Source organism: Aedes albopictus, chromosome 3 (assembly GCF_035046485.1).
Source record: "Aedes albopictus strain Foshan chromosome 3, AalbF5, whole genome shotgun sequence".
NCBI lineage: Eukaryota > Metazoa > Arthropoda > Insecta > Diptera > Culicidae > Aedes > Aedes albopictus.
Window position 1 is genome coordinate 58,287,518 of NC_085138.1, and position 12,384 is coordinate 58,299,901.

The window sequence follows — 12,384 nt, forward strand, 5'->3', positions numbered from 1 at the left end:
TTAACATTTTACATAAATTTCGAACGGTTGTTCCTTATTAACCTTTTCTCCATCTCCGTCCATGATTTGCGATTATATATCTTTGGGAATTTATCAGAGGATCCGTTAGATATTTCTTACACATGTTTCTTCAGGAACTCATGTAGTCATTCTATCCCGAATTTCATTAGTTTTTCTTTATTTTGAGGACTTCTTTGAGAGTTTTTAAGAACTTTTTAGAGATGTCTTTCAACGATTATTATAGGAATTCATTCAGGGATTTCTTCAAAAAAAATTCTCCTGATATTAATCGGAATGTCTCCAAGGACTCGTTGACGAATTTTTGCATGGATTTCTTAAAACTTGGAGGTATTCAATGCAGGATACCGCCAGAGATTCTAAAAATAGGAATATCGCAAAGAACTATTTTGGAAATCACTCCAAGCATTTTTTCGTAAATAATTTAAGAAAGTCATACGAAACACAACCAGATATTTCATCTGAAATTTGTTCAGCAATACTTTGAGAAATTTATCCTCCTAGAAACCTTTAGGAATTCCATCTAGATTTCCCCTAGGGATTCCATCCGGAAATTAATTTAGGGTTCGTTGAGAAATTTCTGCGCATATTTATTTATTTATTTATTTATTTAAGAATTTTTCAAGGAATTCTTTCAGAAATTCATCTAGATTCCAGTGGCATTTTTCAGTTATTTCAACGAGATTTTCCCACAGATTCGTTGAGAAATCATTTCAGGAATTTCTATGGGAAAGTCCGTCAATGGTTCTTTGCAGAATTTTTAGAATAGTAATTCTTTGAAATTTTATCAGATTTTTTTTTCAGTTGACTTTGTGGAAATGTTCTAATGATCTGAACGGTGGAATGTCCTTTTTTTCTAAATTGCACGATACATTATTTCAATACATTAACCCTAGAAGGATGACGGGATTAATATGATCCAGGCAGGCACGTTGAATGTGCACTACGCCATCGTGATGCAAACATCCTAACATCTTAGGAGGGTTAATAAATCCGGGAACTTATGCTATTCTTGACATCTCAACAGAATGTACGCTACCGTTCCTCGCATAATTGTCCCATGGACATTGGGATTCCTATACAACAACATGGGATAATTATGTGTAAAACGGCAGAGCATAAAAATTAACTTGGAAATTGTTTTTTCGCCATAGTGACCAATGTGTGGCTTTTCAGTCAGGTACAAGTGAATAAATATTCTTCGAATGTTACTAGATAGAGAAACTGAGGGCATAACGCTACCCGGGGGAAACCCCTTCACGCTATTTCATTATATTGTGTAGCTTTTCTTCTGATGCAAGCAAAGTGGATCTAAAATTGATCAATTTAATCCCGAGAACGGTTGGTACAATCAATTGAAAAGCGTGGAAAACGATGATCTTCTACACTTGGAAAGATTATCTAATTGGCAACTCACAGAATTTGAGCAATTGCACGCTGGTTATATGGTAGATAACTATCCATTAACAACCACGCGCCTGTTTCTTCTTCAAATGCAATTGAAAAGAGTTCGATGGAGCCGCGTGGTATTTCATTACAAGCCAAAACGGAAAAATTAGCGGGCGTTTTGCCATATCCCAACAGATGTTTGATTCGAACGATTTCCCAGCACCAAAAAAATAACACTTTTTTGAACTGATAGTTTGATTGATAAATTTTCGTTTCACGCGAGCCAAAAGTTGGAGTCTCTTAGTTAAGGGAGTAAACTACTGTCCAAGGTGAAATACACCCTTAATGGCACCATAATTTGAGATTTACGACCACGTATGCTTAAGCGGGGCGTTATGCTTCTCCTTCCCCTACCAACAACGTGAGTTTCTACTCGATTTCTTCCCTGAGCTTTCTTCCATCCTCGAAAATTTCCACTGGTCTCTTGCTGGTGAGAAAAAGTTCACATTCATGTGCATCGGTTGATTGGCGACGCTCGCCGTTAGTGGTACAGTGGCGTCGTCAATAGGCGTCAGTATGATCACTACAACTACCGTACGAGGAACCATTTAACAGATTAATAACGATAAAGTCGACTCGATTACCGGTATTAACATTAACTGATATAGGCATCATCTTAATTGCCGCTTGTAGCTGCATTTGTCTTGGACGGCTACTACTGCCATGCGACGATACTGTCTGGTCTGGAGTCAATCCAGACTACTAGCTTAGTTTGTTGTTTAGATGTAAGTGCAACCAACGAATGAAACCTGACCCGAGTGAACTGGTCGACTAGATCTCGATTCGACATACAGTGCTTTGCCGTTTTTAGCAATGTGAGGTCTACAAATGAGAGAGCGTCCATTATTTACGTCATTACTTTGTTATTCGCGTATTATTTATAAAAATGCATGGATCGATTGTGTTTACCAAGATATACTTTTGTGAATATACAAGGCCGTTCGCAATGCTGTTTTATTTTGTATGGCGAGTTTTAAAAATTTTAAAACTCGTCATACAAAGTAAAACAGCATTGCGAACGGTCTATTAGTCTAACGCAACTCTGCACGGAAGAAACACATGCTTCTAATTTCAAATTGGTACCATGTCAAATTTACTCTGAACAACGAACCCCCGAACAACGTATGGCACCATTTAAGAATAATCCCCTGAAAGAAACTAGTTCTAAGCTAGCCGATTCAACCTTTCGTACCTGTACGGGGTGATCTGGGACGCAATATTAGTTGCATTTTTTATTCCGCGCCGGTTAGATCGACACTTACATTGTGCTCCAGAGTCAAAGGCAGTTACTAAAAGCGCGCTCGGTAGCATTTAGTAACGAGTGATTAATCGATCAGAGGGTAACCAGAGAAGTGCAGGTGGACCAAAGTGGATGACAGGTGGAATTTAGCTAAATGTGAAGATCATCCCTGAAGCAATTATGAAGGTTAATATCGGTGATAAAATTAGTGGGATTAAGGGAAGGTGAAAAATGATGTGATGCTCTTACAAATCAGACAATGAATAATCCAGTGAACGGTTCGGAGAAATAAAAAGCAGGTTTTGTGAGAATAATCCGCTTTATGCATCGTTGATAGCGCGAAGGAAGTTTATCGAGCGGTTGCGTTCACTTGCATTACGTGTGGGGAATCACAAGTATGAAAAGGAATCGGATTTCCAGAATGAAGTGCCCCTACTGAGTATTAGCTGCTTTGGGTCGTTTATGTACTTATTGTGAAAACTTGTTCCCTGTTAGTTTTGTTAAACCAAAGTTCGTGTTCGTTTGTTGAGCTCTTTATTCTTGAATTACACACATCTTCCGTACGTTTTAAATGCGTGTGCTGCCGTTAAGTATGCAAATTATCTTTCAGTGAAATAATAACTAGTCAAGCACTTATGAAGCCGAGGAAACTTTCCACAGATGAGTAACCGAATAACGTTCCACCATTTGACGGTCTGTGAGATCTCCGGTGGCATATTCAAATGATCATAATAATTAACGCTGCGATTTAACTTTAGCACATTTACGAATGGCAAAACAATAAAACAAAACTATTTCAGCAATGAAATGGTGCAAACAGCATGGGTATTACGACCTCTTGCCTAATTTGCTATTGTGTGGTCGAAACTTTGAGTAACTGTGTTGTTGTATTCTCCATCATCGAGCTTACTCTGCATATCAGCGCAACGTTGACCTAAGAGAGCAATGTCATCAGCCAGTTCCAAGTCATTTGGGTGCTTGCTTAATAATAATGGGCTGCAACAGCAATCCACGATTTGGTTCACGATCAATCGCACCTACCAGGATCTCATCGAATACCATGAGGAACTGTAGCAAGATAGTGTACCCTTGCCTCACTCCAGCAACGACCCGGATGGGATCGGACAAAACGCCGTTGTGCAGTACTCTGCACGAAAATGCCCAGTACTGTGCTTCAATGAGGCCGATGATTTTCTCAGGGAGACCCTTGCGTCTGAGAGCTTCCCACATGTTTCCATGATTGAAACGGTCGAAAGTTTTTATGCAATCAATGAGCATCAGGTAGAGACATTCTTGGAATTCATTGATTTACTCCAGAATGATACGGAGCGTGACACTATGGTCCACACAGGATCGTCCGGCACGGAATCCTGCTTGCTGCCATCGGAGAGTTACGTCAATCTTCTCCTGTATCCGGTTAAGGATCACTTTGCATCCAGTCGGCCGGAAATGTCGCGGTTTCCAATATGTTGCAGAAAAATTCATGCGGCAGTCGTGCGGATACTACGGAGTCAGCTTTGAGCATGTCAGCTGATATGCGATCGACCCCTGGAGCCCTGTTCGATTTTATGGTACGGATGACCGTTTCTATCTCCTGCACTGATGGAGCTTAGATGTTGACACTGGTAATGCGTTGAACCCTTGGCGGTTCATGCTGAGGTGTTGAAGGCCTGACCGGCACTTGAAAAAGGTTTCCAAGGTGCTCAAACCAGCGTTTCAACTGGTCAGCCGAGTTGGTCAATAACTGTTCAGACGCGTCTTTCACGGGTTTCGTAGCATTCATCTTAGTCCCACTGAGACGACGTGAAACATCGTAGAGGTTTGAAATTGACTTAGTTATACCGGTAAGTGCCCAAAATAGGTGCACCTGCCCAAATGGTACAAGACCCTACTTCCTCAATCTAGCTTAAGTCAGAAGTACATTAGTGCCCAGGCTGAACTATCAGCTAAGCACACAACTCTTAGCTGGCGGTCTTTGTCATTGCTTGACCCATGGTAGCATGAAGTTGGAATTTGTGAGGATCAGTGCAATGTATGACGCTCTCCTGCATTGTCAACGACGGGGATGTTTGACACAGACAAACCATCACCTGGTGGTCGTAGTCATCTCACAGTAACACATTCGATAACCAACCCAGGATGTTCCACTTAAGTAGTAGAAATTTATTATGTAGAGTGTAGGAACATTTTTGTAGAGGAACCTTCAGAGGATAATTGAGTTAATTTCATACCTTATTTTTTGATACGTGGTGATCAGCATGAGCATGAGCATAGATGACCGCACAATTCGTAGTTGCTAATCCGTGATTGGCCGGAGCAATCGAAATTTCACAAAGAACCAATGAACGGGGCTTGGGACTAGCTAACCCTTTTTTAATGTACACAGTGTGAGAACTCCCAACTACAGCAAGGTTAATAACGGCGCCGATCACGTCCTTACGGTCATCGAGGATGGGAAGGAATGTTAGTAAGGCATCTTCCATTTGGGACATTTGTGCCTTCGCCATACATATAAGCTTATTTCATTATTTACCTGAGGGAGAGTGGGACAAGGGATGGGAATTACGAAAGGGAAAGGTAATGAAATAGGAAGGGGTACCCCAGAAGAGAGAATGTACGCATAAGCGCAACGAGAGCTCATAGCCATACCAGTTTAATCAGTGCTCTGAGCTGAAAAGGACACTGTAAAACGCATAAGCGTAAAGAGAGCCTATAGCTCATTGGAGGTAGCTTGTGACGTCATGCGACTTTCAATATGACATTGAAGTCCAAAGGGAAGTATTACCAAAAGTGAATGCACCCCTAAGTTTTTTCGCCAGAACCGTATTTTTGGACCTCTAGATTCAGAATATATGCGATTTAAAATCATCCATCTCGGATTTTTCCCCATCGAGGATGGGTAGGAATGTTAGTAAGGCAAGGAGTTTTTGTTAGTAGGGTAGGGTACATTATCAGGTCTAGGATTCACCAATGGTTGGTGATGTGATCTGACAATAGATCAATAAACACAAACCGCCGCGAACAATTGATCATTTTTCACGGTTAAACAAACCAAAAAGAAAATTTTATCGCACATCTTCACGCCATTATGAAGTAGAATTCTTTAGTCCATTCCACACAATAATGAACTGCACGCGATGCTTTGTTTAGCTTATATTTACCAAGGAAATTATCATGATTTACATTGGCAATACAGGTATTCTTCGATATAACGTACCCTCGATACAGCGTACCCTCGATATAGCGAATTAGATATAACGTACATTTTGCTTCGATATAACGTACAACATTGAAAGTTTTCATTTTTCCCAGGAATAACTCTCAAATAACTACGAAGTCACTCAATTCAATGCTGTGTTGCAGCATTAGCCTTGTTACCTAAAATTAGCGCAATTTGGGGAAAAATTTAGTGTACGTTATATCGAAGCGAAATGTACATTATATCGAAGCACAAAAAACGAAATTAGTTTCTCGTGAAAAATCATGTTTTTCATTATTGATTTTGTGAATTTGACCGAAATCATTATTTGGGGTTTATATCTCGTCGATTACATCAACACTAGCATAAAAAATCTTAAATTTTTCTCTGCTTCGGTTAAACGTACACTTCGATATAACATACAGAGAGAAACTTTTTTTGTACGTTATATCGAAGAGTATAACTTTTTGATTTTGAATCATGTAATGCAGACTTTCGCACTACGGTTCACTTCACGCGGAAAGCAAACCATCGTTCATCCACGTCAGTTGATCGGCCAATGTGTTTTCTTAAAACTTGAAGTGACGGACTAAACAAAGTATGCTTCAGAGAATACAAAAAAAAACATCTTCGACTATCCAAATCATGTTATTTATAACGAACATTCATAATAAAATAATAACATGAAACGAGCTCACCCATTTAAGTGTCTCCCCCGCTCGTTGTATGTATCTCTCAACGTCGAACAAAGCACAAAAGCAAGCGTGCTAATTTGGATTATTGGCTGCAAAGCTATCGCACAACACCAATCTTTGGCTCCCAAAAATAGGCACTCCTGCACAACTGGCTTTACAGTCTACTTCATTTCAATGCAATAACATACGTATCATCTATCATTTATTGACAACCAAATATCAGATAATCGATTATCATTACGAATCTAAACATATTGTCACGAGTTAGTCGCGTAGTGATAGAGCTACGTCAATAATTAATTCAAGCACACTCCCAATCGCAACTCGCAAGCTATAAATCTCAAAACACTGTCTGGTGCTGCTCAGACGAACAGGAACCAGCTATATGTCTGCAATAATTAAGCTTTTCTGATTTCTAGCAACTGATTCTGATATTACTGCTGGCGTTGACTATCAGATGCAGTCAGCAGAAAACGTCACCATGTCCCGCTGTCTTCAGTTACGATGAGAAGGAAGACACTTCGGACACGTGGTATGGTACTTTAAAACTGAAAACCAACGTCCCGCTGCATGGAATTTTCATTGATGTGATTTTCGATGGACAAGTTTACGTATTCGGGGTAAGGCTTTTAACATATTTTACCAAGACGAATCAGTAAAAACGAATTTTCCCAATCAGGCATACTTCAAGGATGTTACTACCAAGGACAACCTGCGGTTTCACATTGAAGATAAGACATACCGCTTGAACGCTGGCGAAACATTGATATTGAAATTCTACGTGAAGCATTCGGAGTACGGGCGATCTCCAGGACTGCGACAGGTTCGCTTCAATGGACAGAATATCTGTGTAGATATTCCAACCGTGAGACCTGCTACTGCTGATCGGCACCAGATCAAACCTATTGTGGTTAGTCCGTACGAAAAGCCGATCGTGTACCCAGAAGATCCGATAAGGCGAGAAAATGGTCCCAATAGGTAGCATCATGTAGTTTGATTCATGTCCTAATTTGATAAATTTGTAAAATAACATTACAGCCGTGATAATTTGCATGAAATAACAGCCCATTCAGTTCAAGCAATCAATTCTGTACAATATGAGTCTGAAACTAACATTCCTGCTAACTACTCTCACCCTACCTTAAATGTGAATCCCAAATCAGAGATTCGTGATGACTTTTCTAAAGTGGAAACAAGGTACTCTTGGAAAACCCTTAGTAATTCAGTGATAAAACAATTTTTTGTAGATTTTCAGAATCTTCTAACTCGTCAACCGGAATTAATAGGCACAACAGTAGACCTACTTCCGTAGGAACCAGTCACGAAGAATACGACCCAATTCAGGATCCAACTATTTGGAGGAAACCCTCGACGGAAACCTCAACATCCAGAGCAGTTCGTCAACCGGCTCCCAGCTATGAAAACTCCAATGACAACAGCTACTACGCGAACACCAGAACTTCAACTCCCAAAAACAATCGTCACACCACCGAGCGTACAACAACCACGGAGTCTTCCTATTACCAAGGTGACCATCGACAGTACAATTCGAGAAGCACAACGAAAAAGCCATCCTACTTCCAGGGAGACTACGCATTCATTCAACCAGTTGAAACTTCAGTAATGTTGCTGAAAATGTAATATCGTAACGCAAAGTCTCATCACCCTCCTCTTTTTTCCAGACACACTACATCAACTCCTACGACAACGACATTTGCGGTACAGTGGTACCCAAAGCGAATCCCCTGGTAGTCCATGGTAGCGCTGCCCAGCATGCCCAGTTCCCGTGGCATGGGGCGCTGTATCGTTCGTCCGTTACCGAGCTTCGGTATCTCTGCGGATCGACGCTAATATCTACCCGACTAGCTCTAACCGCGGCCCATTGCGTGGCCCTCGAGAAAAGTCGTCGTCCGATAGACGCGGACAGTCTGCTGATCTACTTGGGCAAGACCAACCTGAAAAAGTGGAACGGCCCTGAACAGGACGCCAAGGTTGAGCGTATTCTCATCCATCCGGACTACAATTATGAGCGATTTTTTGCCGATGTCGCGCTGCTACAGCTGAAATCGGACGTCAAATATGACAACTTCGTTCGGCCCGCTTGCCTGTGGAATTTCGACGAAGACTACAAAGTCTTGATCAACAAGATCGGATTCGTTCCCGGCTGGGGATACAATGAACGTGGATTGGTCAGTGAGGAGCTGTCGTTTGCGCAGATGCCTGTGGTTGCGCACGAGACGTGCATATGGTCCAACCGAGACTTCTTCAGCAAAGTTACGTCGAACACGTCATACTGTGCCGGATTTAGGAATGGTAATTCCGTTGAATGAAATAAGTTTCTGTTCGAGCTGAAGAATTCTTTCTATTCACAGGAACTTCCGTTTGCAATGGGGACAGCGGTGGTGGGATGGTTTTCAAACAGAGCAACCGATGGTACCTTCGGGGCATCGTTTCGGTGAGCGCAGCACTGCAAGACAAGATTACATGCGATCCCAACCACTATGCGGTATTCACTGATGTTGCCAAATTCTTGCGATGGATCAAGAGTTATATGTAAATTGATCCACATGAATTAGTTAGGAAAATATACGTTTCCGATACTTAGTATTTGTAAGTTGATTGTTATGAGCTCAAAGAGGAATTTTCAACTGAACACTTTTATCACAGTTGCCACTGGGGTAGCTTTGAATCCGTAAGTTTATCTTGAAACTAATTTGTAGGCCTTTTTATATGTGGTAGCCATTTTGTTTTATAATTTTGTTGGACAGTAGACAAACATTTAAAACATGTTCTCATTAATATCTACAAAAATCTAATTAGGCAATAAAGTACCAAATTTTATTACATTGCACCTCAAGAAAAGCTCAAAAAATATGTATAACATAAAGTCTTATGCATAGTTAATCAAATCAAGCATGGAAAGCCCAAGAAATTGTCTAGGGAAATAATAATAATGGCAATATAATAGATAACGAATAAAAATTACCAAACGCTCATAGATTTTTTTTGACAATCAATTTTAATATCTCAATCAGATCTACAGAAAATCCTGCCCAGGAACCATCCTACGGCTAATAATTCACCAAGTGTCTTACAAAGAAACTTCAATCATTTGTTACAGTTTATGCTAACGTAAGAACTTCACGACCAGGGTTGAAAAAATCTCATTCAATTGAATGAATTTCTGCTGAACTGAATGCTTTTGACATTCATTTTCAGCTCCGCTGTGAGATACTTGAAAGTGAACGCAGAAAAGTTCAACTACTTTGTGGAGGTAATGACTGCACCATCATCAACACATGCTCTGCGCTGATGGATGCTTCATGTCAACACCGGCCGCATGAATGCGACTCGCCCATAAGCAAGCGTGGTGAATTTTTGTCGTTTGAGTGCCGGTCACAGGAAAAATGTTGCTTTTGAACCTCGTCGTCCCCCCAGTGTGAGCGACGAGAGAATTTTTATTCTCTTTTCAATTGCCTCCGTGAAGGACAGGGGCTTCAACGTCAGAAGCGGTGTGGTGAAAAGACAAAAACAAAAACTCACGTTCGTTGGGAGCTTCGGAATTTTTGCAACCGTGTTCACGACACACTTGAGACGCGACACGAGGCAAGACTTATCGTTAGCACTAATTGTTCTTACAATTGTCAAGAAAAGATGAAAATTACCTTTACGTCGACTGGTTTAGGGCGTGGTCTAGCCCAACTACAGTACAATGGCTGGCTGCGTTGATTTTCGTACGTACACGTCTTAAAACCAAGGGATGTTACTGTTATGTCAGGTCTGCTAACTTTATTTTTAAGGTTGCTAAATAGTTCATGTAACGCAAGGATGTTTTCGATCACTTGGCAATCGTTTGACTCATTTGTTAATAACTCAGTTCAGAAGCCTTATATTGCAACGCTGTGTTCGGCAAAGTTGTAGATTAGTGTTTTTCCTACAATTATCACCAAGGACGCCATATTCTAACTCTAATATTAACGTCTTAAAAGCAGTGAAGAGAATTGTCAGACAAAAGAGGCACAAAACAAGCAACAAAGAAGGTGCGACGATTACTCTTTATCCCTACTGGTAACAGATAATGACATGATCTCGAAATTTTTTGTTGCAGACAAAACGGAAGCTGAATTTGTTGCGTACTTTTCAACTCGTGAATAATCAATTATTGCCAACTCAAAGTCGAAACTGTTTGATGATAGAGCTTCACCAGAGTTGCAGTGTTTACCGACTCGAAGTTATCGTTCGAAAATCGAAATGCAAGGCTTAAAAATCTCTAAACTCGTGGTGTACGATGTTAATCCCATTATTTTCAAGTTGGGACAAGCTTATGTCGCATGGGTTTGTTTGTCGCAACAAATGCAGGTTGCGACATTGTCATTATTGTTGCGCGATGGTTGAATTTTGATTCACTGCTTAAAAGTGTTAGTACCAGCTACTCATACTAAACGATCGGATTCTCGATCGTTCAGTATTAGTAAATGGTACTAGCGCTCTAGCGTCGTATATATTAAAGTTAGAATATGGCGTCGTTGATGATAATTATAGGAAAAACACTAATCTACAACTTTGCAGAACACCACAATTCAATATTAGGTTTCTGAACTGAGTTATGGACAAATGAGTCAAACGATTGCCAGGTGATCGAAAACATCCCTGACGTAACGTACTATCGTTTTTAGGTATTACGCATACCTATTATTCCGGAGCTTGAGCAGGCACAGAGGACTCAACGGTCTGAAGTGGACGAGCGATTGCAATTATCACTTCCCTCCCTTCCCCTATATTGACCAGCAACTTGACGTAGCAGGTGCAATTCGCGCCAAAAAATAGAAGATCACCAACGCTCACATACTGAAGATGCCTGTTAGTCCCAAGCAGCTATCTCCTTAGTTTCTTGTGTGAGTTAAGCTGAACTGGCGATACTATAGTAGCAAGTACGGGCGGTCCATCAAGCTCAAGCTCAAAGGGACGCTCAACGAACTTGAAGTTTGTATGGGCAAACTTTGCCAAACGTATACAGAAATTACATGTTTTCAACTTTTGCCGCTAGATGGTGCTGTAAGCATTTAATTTTTTCGGATGCTCTTTTGAAAGCCGCCTAAACCCCAAAAACCTCTCTGAAACTGCCTAAGAATCCAAACCCCCTAGAATTCCTTGAAACCCCTCTGAAACCCTTTGAAACGTCTTTAAACGCCTTGGTACGACTTGAAACTTCGCGGAAACATCCCAGAATTATTTTTTTGAAAACTACTTCTAAACCCTCTGAAACCTTTTGAAACATATTGAAATGCATCGATACATCTTAAAAAGCTTTGATATTCCTCTCTAAATCCTTAAAACTCTCATGGAAGGCTACTGAAACTCCTAGAAACCCGCAGGAACCCTTTTTAACGCCCTGAAAACCCCTCTTAACCTTCCATACTCGCGTGGTTGTCCACAACCGTCAGCACCGTGCCAATGCTGAGTACAAAAAGCAAGATTTTTGCAACGTGTTGTACAAAATACAACAGCGCGATCGCTCGAAACATCCCTGCAACATCCTTGTGAGCATCTTCAGACCTCCGGAACCTACTTACAAATCTTTTAGTAACTCCCCGAAACCACCGGAAACGCCTTTAAATGCCGTGAAATCCGTCTAAAAGCCCATCGAAACTTTCTTGACAACCCCTTAAAATTCCCTGAAACATCTCGAAACTCCTCTAAAACATCCCAGAAACAATCCCCATGAAAGCATCCTGTTGCCGTAACCACTTTGTAGTAGGCAGTCAATTCAGCTTGTGAAACAA

At 40.8% G+C, this 12,384-nt stretch overlaps 1 protein-coding gene across 2 annotated transcripts; it reads left to right on the plus strand.

Moving 5' to 3' along the window:
• Positions 1-2,684: 2,684 nt before the first annotated feature.
• Positions 2,685-9,205, plus strand: LOC109427051 (transmembrane protease serine 9-like). 2 transcript variants are annotated; one of them, XM_062856978.1, is made up of 7 exons: positions 2,685-2,893; positions 7,021-7,221; positions 7,281-7,579; positions 7,640-7,798; positions 7,849-8,221; positions 8,284-8,914; positions 8,974-9,205. In XM_062856978.1, exons 1-7 carry the CDS (start codon positions 2,888-2,890, stop codon positions 9,156-9,158), a joined length of 1,854 nt encoding a protein of 617 aa, XP_062712962.1. In that variant the 5' UTR covers positions 2,685-2,887; the 3' UTR covers positions 9,159-9,205. The 2 variants fall into 2 exon arrangements, with proteins under 2 accessions (XP_062712962.1, XP_062712963.1); XM_062856979.1 differs by lacking the exon at positions 7,640-7,798 and having other exon boundaries at positions 2,686-2,893.
• Positions 9,206-12,384: the final 3,179 nt, after the last annotated feature.

Excerpts from the sequence above, each read along its gene's own strand:
- LOC109427051 (XM_062856978.1), top strand. Across the intron at positions 7,222-7,280 it reads GACAAGTTTACGTATTCGGG|GCATACTTCAAGGATGTTAC; the intron begins GTAAGGCTTTTA and ends TTTCCCAATCAG. Across the intron at positions 8,915-8,973 it reads CTGTGCCGGATTTAGGAATG|GAACTTCCGTTTGCAATGGG; the intron begins GTAATTCCGTTG and ends TTCTATTCACAG.